Genomic DNA, 10,466 nt, shown 5'->3' on the forward strand with positions numbered 1-10,466 from the left:
CCTGCGTGATCCCAAGTTGAGTGGGGAAGGAAGAAAATGCAAGGGCTCATTTGAGATTTTGTATATAAAGTGGAGACACTCCAGTGTCAAGAGATAATCAAGTGCTCTGGGCATCTTATCAGGCTACATACAGGAGAACAATCAATGGTTTGATTACTGTCCTGTTGCAATTCACACCGCATGTAAACTGCACAGAAGAAGGTTCCAGAAAAAAAGCAGATAATTGGACTGAGAAATTATGAGTACACGCTCAGACTTTTGGTATATATTTTTCATTCTCTGCCTGAAAGCTACACATTAAAACCAAAAGGGATGTCTAATGCTGCTGATAGTCCTTGGTTAGTGCTGAGCTCTGTAATTTCAAGCTTTCTATGAGTCATAGCTGTGAGCTGCCCCCCGCTGCTAACACACATGCATGCACATGAGAAACACACACACACACACACACACACACACACACAATACTGAGTAACTTTGGCTTATAAGGATCCACCTCCAGGGAATATTCAGTGGTCGACAAACCAGACTGAGCTCTGGGAAAATGTATAGAAAAAAAATTCCATTTTGAAACCCATGCACTTTTGAAGCATACCCATAATTGTTAGCTTTCCAACATAATGAATGTGCTCCCTTTTTAGAATGTGGCAATGAGTTCTGTATAAACTCATAAATCATAACTACAGATCACACATGGGGACTAATCAAATTTGTTGTGCAGAATTATGCATTTGCCCTTTACTTGCACTTAGTTAAAAAGCTATAATTAAACTGAACAATTCTTTATGATGCTTCACCTATGATATGGTTTTACATTAATGCAGGATACTGAACTGCAGAATGAATTATAATGGAAATCATAAGATCACCAGTTAAGAATGAAGAATTCAGACAGTATGGCATTAACGAAAATGCTCCATATTATTAAAAAAAAAATCATAACAGCATACACAACACAATTTGTTTTCCCTATGAAAATTTGAATTAAAACAAAGAGCAGCCCTGTTTAATCAGTGGTAACAGGCGACCACAGTCAGGTTTGTGGCACAAGAGAAAAAAGACACAACATTCAACCTGTGAAGACAGGATCTGAAAGTGTAAAGGGAGCTCCAAGAATTGGCTCGGGATCCAGAGTGGAGTGAAAGCCTATCCAGCACTAGCAGGTACGCCCCCACATTCAATGCCTTTCAGATCATACACACCCTATGCTAAAACAAACTTGCAAGGGTGGCTGTGGGACAACTGAGCCAGGTATTCCACAGCTAACATAGAAAGACATTATTACAGAAAGCCACATATTACAAATATAACATGTATTGCTGGTTTCAGTCAAGACCACATGGAGTGCCCATGCTTATGCTGTTTAGAAACTAATGTATGCAGGTACAAAGTTGGGATCTCACAGTAACAACATAGTGTGCATGGATTGTTTGAGTCTGCTGACATAGCATTTTCATCCCCTCACTGCAACTCATTTCCATACTCACACAACTGGTTCCACCTCCATATGCCCTGAAGTTTCAGACAAGCCAAACACATTGCAGCTATGCCAAATTTGAATTTACACATGTCGTGTGGTTGTTTTTCTGGCAGTTGTCCCAATTAGACTTACATGACTATTCCCCTTGAGGTGGTAGGCTACATGGAAAAAGGATACAACAAAGGCCTCGTTTTCTCAAATAACATGCCTCTTTATGTCACAAAGAGCCCATAGTATAATGTAATGAACGCTCACCTGAGTTGCACTGCTTTTGGTCCATGGTAATAAACATTCGGAGACGAGGGGGGAGACGGTTGAGGGAATGAGCTCAGGAAAAGGGTTTGGAACAGGGGAAGCCAATGACTCCTCTCCCTCTTTATGACTCCTGGTAGACAAAAATGAGAGCAAGAGGCACAGACTGTATAAAACATTCACTGACAACAGCCACTGAGGAAGAGCTAGACTGCTTAATACAAACAATATGACTCCCTGTTTCCCTATTTTGCCTACCATGCCACAGACTGGAGGCTAGACAGTTTGCAGCTGAAAGGGCCTGCAGCAAGTCATGGGATCTTTACTGTGCACCTGAGCCATGAGATTTCACAGCCTATACCCTCGCTGGCTGGTGCTTTTGTTGCAGTGAATATGTGTCCCATGCACATGAGACAAGTATAACGTGGCAGGTGATAGCCTCAGAATGATCACAAGGCCGTCTTAGCATGGCCCCCTCGTGCTTTCAGCCATCAGACGACACACCCCTCTCACCAACAAAACAGACATTTGATAAGATGGTAGATAATGCACATGAGAACTGCCCTTCACCTAAACACTATAATATAACAGCTGACTGACACATAGAGAGCTCTTGGGCGACTGGCAGGCTGAAACTCTCTAATCAATTGGTAAAAGAAATGTTTTGTTGTAATCTCAAAAGATTATAATTATATGTCTCCTTTTTTTAACCATAGCTATTCCCCTCCTGTGACTAGGGGACAGAGTGTCTTACCCATCTTATCTATGGGTGTTTGACATGAGGGAGCAGCCATGATGGATGTTTTGTTTTTCACTTGTAAAATGCATCAAGCATGTCCACTTAATCCGCTCACGTTGAAATCAAGCAGAAAAAGTTGTGGGACTGGACATGCACCAACTGGGACATTTTTCAATGTTATCATGAGAAGATTACAATTTACTTTTGGCAGATGCTTTTATCCAAAGCGACGTTTATATGAGATTTTTATACACCACAAGCAAAGATCTATTCAAGATCTTTGCTTGTGATCTTTGTAAGAGCTAAATTTCAGATTTAGCTTGGCACACTTGCAGATGGGAAGGCCTCAAGTTCCAAAAGGTAGCCACTCTCTGCCATTTTCTTTAGTGCTCTGTAAACACAGCAGTTACTGAGTTACTAATTATCTCCCACAAAGTAACAGGTGCCTGATTTGATTCCAGCTCTTCAACTGTACCGCTGAAATAATGTATCACAATTCACTGACAGCTGTGTATGGATCGAGCCAATAGTGTTTACAGGTACAAAGTCTACAGCTTTCGATTAGACCTCTGTGCCCTACTCAAACTGCAAATACAAAGGGTGTACTATTCTTCTGCAGCAGAGCTCACATTGTATGTACTCTCTAATTACACGTTAAAGATTAACTTTAAAGTAGTGAGCAACAGTATAAACTAAGATATATATATCTTGCTTAATGCTCTAGCAGAAAGCATTGGTTTAAGTTTTGGTTCAAGTTAATTTAATGCGAGAAAAGGCTCTCTGTCATTCGTGCCATTTCCAAAAGAGAAATGAATCATACCTATTCCCCTTGCAGACAGTAGTCCTGGTCTTCTGAGCATTTGGTGGTAGTAAAGGAGTACGCAGAGGGATGAGGGCTGGACTGGGAAAGCCACTCACATTACCCTTACCACTCTGAAAAATCTCTGCTTTCTCTCCGAGGCTTCCAGAAGAGTGTATGTCGTCCAGTGTGTTATTCATATCACTCATGTGGGCCGGCTAAATCCAAGGCATCATCTGGAGCAGAGAAGAGACGAGCTGTTGGACTGGAGTGTGTGCAGAGCACAGTTAGAGCAAACTGGCTGGCGTAGCTCCTCTGCTCACAGCTCAGTACAGCACACACACACACACACACACACACATAGACAGACACATACACACATACACACACACACACACACACACACACACACACACACACACACACACACACACAAGCCTCTCCGGCTCATCTGCTGCCCACGAGGCAGGCCCAGTGGGGCAAAACGATCCCTCCTACCCAAACATGATCCACCACAATAAAGATATTTTTAACGCAATGACTCCCCAAAGAGTCCTCCTTGCTCTGACACAGTGGCGTATTATAATCCACAACCCCCTCTGGTTTTAGAAATCCTTAAGCCTGTGTTTTGTCTGTGGAGTTACTTTTAATTTTCCCTCCTTTTGTTTTTGTTCTTAGATATTGTTCCCTTTGCAACCTGGAAGGCAGGAAATGTGCACACAAAGCACACTTATACAAAAGGTTTGTCTTTGTTTGTACTGTTTGCAACTTAGCTCAGTAATGAGTCCGGGAGGGGCGCCAGTACTATAAAACCAACTGTTCCTTTGTCACGGACTTCGCACTGGGATCCCAATTGCACTTTAAACTTAGAACTCTGCCGAAGGCATGTGGTTATAGAGAGGAGCCAGCCCAGGCAGAGTGGCTGGGTTGTGTTGTGGGCTGTGTCATTCAGTGATAGGCTCCATGTGGGGGATGGTTGGGATGATAACATCTATCTGAGAGGTAATGTGTAACAGAGTCTGACCAGGGGCTGACAGGCTACTGGAGATACAGACTGGTGAGCAACATAGGGTTAAAGCAGTGACTCACTTCATTAACAAATGAGCTTTTGCTTATCTCCAGTACTACTCTGTTTACTTTGATAAATATGACAAGCTGTTGCAGTGGTCAGTACCCAGATGAATCAACTTTAAAAATGAGGACAAACAAAATTAGGAAATAGAGTCATGTTGCATCTAAATAACATCAATTTAAAATAAAAGATAACTGACAAAAAGGGCTTCTTGGATATGGAGAGCATTCACGTCTCCTTGTCTCTGTTGTTATTGAGGTAAATGGAAATCAGACTGATCCATATGAGGTAGGCCTGTCTCTCTCCTTTAATGCACTCTCCATGATATGTATAGTCTATCTGGCTCTTACCAGGCCTCATAATAATGCAGCTCCACCTGGCTTGGGTTACCTTTTTACCTAGACACTGTCATAAAAAAAGTCTTTTCTCTAGGGAGACACATGCACTTACAAAACATGGCATAAACACACGAGGAACAATTTAACAGCAGTCAAATCTGTGCATCCATATTCCATTGCTGCTGCAGGACTACCTGCAGCAGGGTTAGGGTTAGTTAATATTAGGATGTTAAAACAATAGTAGAGAGTAGTAGGGGGATGGGTCGGCGGAAATGGTTCAGCTGAAGTCCTGTAGTAGACTAATACAAGGACATTAGGACCAGGGAGCATGAGAGCTCCAGAAATAACCCTAGCAGGGAACACATTCTTGTGGTATCAGTCAATGCAAATGCTAATTACATTAGTATAAGATGAGAGCCAAATCTATTTTCAGGAGGTAATGCTGTGTCTGACATAGCCATGCAACAATGATGACCACAAACCTGAACAACATGTAGAGGAGATCATATTTATGAGTTTACAACATTAGAGAATGGTTGCACATAGAGTTAATGTGAATAAAATAAGACCCATCATAGAGCAGAGCAACATGGTAACCACGTGTTATCTCCTTTCAGCCAAATTCATTATGTTTTTGTTTTTGGTCTCCCTTTTTATTCTTTCTTTTTCTCTAATAAAAGTTTTTATGAAATTATAAGACTGAAAAACATGACAACTGGAACGTGGGTTGAAAACTCCACCCACTGCTCAAGCACAAAAAATGACACTCACTGACCTCAAGGTGGCACAATAATAATCAAGTTTATGTTTTCGTAATTATCTTGAAAACGGCTTGGCCTAGTGTCAAAATTCTTTCATCATTTTAGTCTCTCAAGTCATCTGCATCTTTGCTCAAATGGTGTTGTGTTCGAAAACTGTCAAATTGTGCAACGTTTTCTTGATTTTAGTGAATCCTATTTTCAACATCTTGTCCAAAACCACTGGTCCACTCGTAACAAAACTTAGTCACGATCATCTATGGACTCTGCTTCACATGTCAGTCCGTTTTTATTATACAAGGAAATTCGTTTTTTTTCAAAATAGCTAATTTTCAAAAAATTGCAATGACTCATGAATGTGTTGAGATATCAACCCAAAATTTGAGACACACGTTCAGGAGTTTTCACTAAATTTACATGTCAGAATGCATTGTGCTTCACCTCTATGGAGTACCATAACTGTGACAAGTCTGTATCTAAATATGATATAATATACAGCCACTGTATAGCTACACAAGTCTTCATTATGTGAAATGACACAGACTTTGTTTAGATACTAGATATCACGTTTCAAATGATGTTCAGATCTGTCAAGCAATGAGTCCACTGTGACATTCAATGTCTTACTATATTTAGCACTGTAAGCATTTTGCATTTCACCAAATCTTTGATGAAACAACAAATATCTGATATGTTTTCAGAATTTTATCCCAACAGTTAAATTACTAAGATTTTTTTTTTTTTTCGGTTTAAAATGACAAAAATGCTCCTGTTTGGCGCCTGTCATTTTGCTCCCTCCAGATGAGAGAAGGCATGTGACAAACTCTGCACTCAGTGGGTCAAAGTGTAAGTCATCTCACCCAAGGATGGAAAGATCATGAGGTCAAGGGCACCTTGTGAATACTGTCAATTTAAAGCTTTGGCGCATAGCGGTCTCTATAGTGGACAGCTGTTTTAAAGTCATTTCTCCTAAATGCAATGGTTTCTACGGTGGAATTGCATATCAGCTGTTAGAATGCTCTCTGCTGCTCCCCTCCATTGAGGTTTATGCAGAGACTGTCAATTCTTGTTGCTGAAAACATGTTAATACTAGTATCATGACATAGTAATGCCAGTCCTGTATCCTTAAAGAAGTATGGAGACTCACAAAAGTGTTCATGCCCTAAGAAGAGTAAAAACACATAAGAAAAAAATCTTGACTCAGGCTTTCATAATTCATGCATCAAAGGGTTAATCTTGCCTACTTCCCATGCTTTTCTAAAATCCTACATGTGGACTGACACATTAAAAGCGGATAATTAGAAAAATGGCAGAGTCATAATTAACATTTAATGGACATAAAACTCTGTGTCAGCCTCTCACTCTGACAAACTGTCACTCGTGCTAATGCAACTTTAGGGGTAAGCAGATATAAATGATTAAGCACAATATTGACGCACAAGTACAACTTGGATCAGTAGATATAGATGATCAAAATATAGCCAGTCAGTAAAGTGAGTAGAGCTAATGACACCAGCAACAAGCAGGAAACTCTCATAAACCTCATGAGCCATCACTCAGATCAGTGTTACTTTGGGATCAAACAATGTGGGTGATCAAAACTTTCTGGGATGGACAACCAATACAGACAGATAGGCACCAGATGATGAGAGCCAATGACATCACTGCTTGATAGAAAACTCTCTCCCGAGTCAGACAGGGTATCAGTCAAATCAATGCAGCTGCGTAATCAACAGATATAAACAATCACACATCTCAATGCAACTTCAAAATCAATACAGCAAATCAAGAGGCGGGGAGGTGCTTAAATTAAAATCAATTGTTAGGAAACTCTCTCCTGGTTCCGACAAGTTGTCAATCATTTTAATGTGAATTAAGGATCAATAGATGTTGAGAACCAGCAGTAAATTGTCGACGCTGCCATATTGACTCCCAGAAAGGTGTAAACAGACTGCACGAGTGACCGCCAACAAGCAAACATCTCGCTTGACTTCTGATGGAAAGGAAAGATATTTCAAAAAGACTGATGTCCTTGAAGAATGTCACCATTACTTGCTACCCTCAACGTGGCGGACAGATAAACTCCCTGAACTTTTCTTTCATAACAGTTATATACATCTTATTCACAATCCAGCACTGGTGGACCATTTGTAAGTTTACAAGAGAGAAAATTGTTCCTGATTACTGGGCAGATACGTTAACCAACAGTCAGGACTATTGGCAGCTAGGAACATTATTATGACCATGACTGTCTCACTCTATAAATTATTGATTACTAATCATTATCAGTCTTTAATCGTTATGCCTGCTTAAAATTATACATTTTAACTTCTTTTGTATTTAGACTGTGCAACAGCATTGTGCTAGGACACATATCTTATTAAATTTAAGACCTGCATATGTTAAAGTGGACAGCCACTTCTCTTTTCAATTTCTCACAATCACCTTTTCAAGTGTGAAATACTTTTTTGGCCCACATAAGGATTTCTGGATACTGTTCCCTTTCACTCTACACTGTAAATGAACATGGGTACAAAATGATTGCATTTAACCATGATCAAAGTTAAAACTGACTATACTTGCTTTATATTGTTGAGGGGAATTCTTATTATACTTAGAGCTCCTTTACAATGAATGGATGAATGAATGAATGGATAGATGGATGCATAAATGAATGGATAAACAAATAAAAAATAAATAAATGAATAACAAAAAAAAAAAAAAAAAAAAAATGCAGACCATACTTAGTTCAGCTTTCCATTATTTTGTTTCTTTGTGAAGCAAGGAAAACACGATCAGCTCCATTAGTGCCATAATGGAATTTGCCAGTAGTGATAATGTACATAGACATAAGGGAGTGGAAATGAAAAAGTATTCAAAATGAATGGAAGTCAGCCAACATAACCTAGTATATGGGGAAAAAAGACTAAAAAATAAAATAAACCTTCTCCATTGTAAAACAGTGTACTTTGAATCATTTTATGTGTAAGAGGATGCTCAATTTCTTCATAATAATTACATATAAAACAATTCTAAGAAGCGCTCTCTTCTACCCTTGAGTGATGTGAGACCTGAACCCAAGTGTCTCAAACTCCTATGGGAACCATTCCCACTGGGACAAGTTCAGCAGGTACTGTAACATGGCACACACTGTTTCACTACCAAATTATGTGAAATTATGAGGAGATGGATGGCATTGCTGCATGCCTGTAGGATTTTGTGCTTAAAGCTGCGTGGGAAGGCAACATCAGTTTCCACTGATACCTTGTGGTCAAATATGGTATTTTATTTTATTTTATTTTATTTTATTTTATTTTATTTTATTATTTATTTATTTGTTTGTTTGTTTGTTTGTTTGTTTATTTATTTATTTATTTATTTATTTATTTATTTATTTATTTGGGGCTTATGGATACACTAGAAACAGTTATTCTTAGACCTGCCATGTATAAACATAATCTCACATTTGAAACACAGAACACATTACACACTATCTCACTTATTTGACCTTTACAGGACAACTTTCTCTGCGGTCTGACACATCTTCTCCCAGCTGGTCTCACACCAACTGCTTCAGAGAGACCTCAAAGGAAAACAGTGGTTACACTTAATGTTAAAAGTCGTATGGGGACTATTATCCATCTGTATATTGCTAAATCAACCTATGCTGCATTAAAATGAAGTACTGGCACTATGATGCTCCAGAGACAGTTTTGGTTGTACAAGTGTATAGTTTTGTGCACTGCTGAATTAATAGGCAAAACTTTGTAACTCAGCACTTTGGATGAAACTGCACTGTAAATGTCTTGGCTTTAAAATACAGCAAAATCAGCCCCATGCCTGGATCCTATTGCTTGGACCATCACATGTTATGTATGCTATTATTTACATGAGCTGTATGTTACCATCATTATTTTTATTGCTTCCTTGATCTCAAATTGGCCAGACCTTGTTAGCTCAGGGATGCAACTGATCAGTTTCACATTAATCCACACTAGATAATCTGGATATTCAGTCCTTACAAAAAACAAAAACAGGAATTCCGCCATAAATTTCAGAGGGAAGCCATAACAAATTTTTCATCAAAACTCTTATAGGCAACGGATATTATAGCAATGCCATGACTCATGGTGGTCACTATTAACTCACTACTGATGACACTATAATATCCTGTACAAATGGCATTGTGATTCTGCAATAGGCGAACAACTGGGAACAAGTCAATCTTTAAAGAAAACCTTTCACAATTTAACAAACGCAAACATTTGCCAGTGTGAATAAATATTTATTGGACTATGGACTCCTACAGTGACAGTGCTAATTTTAACACGAGAGTCAATATCAGCACTGATAGTTTTGCAACACTTAATCTAAGAAGTGGAGACTGTTGTTACCGTGAAATGAGTTGCGTTTGTTTTTGTAAGCCAGACTCGAATAGCCTATAACCTGACCAGATCTGCGCTGAGCCAGATCTGCCGACGCAAGCGATTTCTTGTTTATAAACATAATTTAAGTTGGAGTAAGCACGATCTTTACATTTGGAATTTCAACATTTAAAAATATAGAGGATGTTTTTTAACTTTCATAAAGTTTTAAGATACCGAGGTTAGGCTACATCTTATTTCTATCCGGATATCCACCTCGCAGGAACTTCTAGGATCAACTACTCTCTTTTCATTTTGATTCTTTAACTAATTGGTCTTAAGACTAAAGAGACTGTGCTTCTTAAGACAATACTTGTTTTTTCATCAACTAACAGTTAAAAACCTGTCAGATGCAACAGTGAACTCCTGCAGGTGTTCTTCACCTGCCGGCACTGATCCCAACAAAATCGGACAGGTTAACGTCATTAATGACAGAATAGCCTATGCACACTCAGTTCCATGTCCGAAATGAAAAGCACTTTTGTTCCGGACCTGGTTTCAAACACTAGAGCTGCTTTGACTCTTACCGTCTGCCTGTTGAAGTGCGGTTGCGTGTTTGAGTCGCGCACCCTGGTCTTCATGTCGCTGCTCCCGGGAGGAATGGCTC

General features: G+C 39.3%; 1 protein-coding gene across 1 annotated transcript in view; it reads right to left on the reverse strand.

Moving 5' to 3' along the window:
- Positions 1–10,451, reverse strand: part of grb14 (growth factor receptor-bound protein 14) — a 35,564-nt gene extending 25,113 nt beyond the window's left edge. The window contains exons 1-3 of the mRNA XM_030081399.1: positions 10,387–10,451; positions 3,289–3,503; positions 1,733–1,862 (exon numbers count right to left, since the gene is read on the reverse strand). Coding sequence (XP_029937259.1) covers positions 1,733–1,862; positions 3,289–3,476 — 318 coding nt within the window. The 5' untranslated portion in view covers positions 3,477–3,503; positions 10,387–10,451. The remainder of the gene's footprint in view (positions 1–1,732; positions 1,863–3,288; positions 3,504–10,386) is intronic.
- Positions 10,452–10,466: the final 15 nt, after the last annotated feature.

Source organism: Myripristis murdjan, chromosome 21 (assembly GCF_902150065.1).
Source record: "Myripristis murdjan chromosome 21, fMyrMur1.1, whole genome shotgun sequence".
Taxonomy (NCBI): domain Eukaryota; kingdom Metazoa; phylum Chordata; class Actinopteri; order Holocentriformes; family Holocentridae; genus Myripristis; species Myripristis murdjan.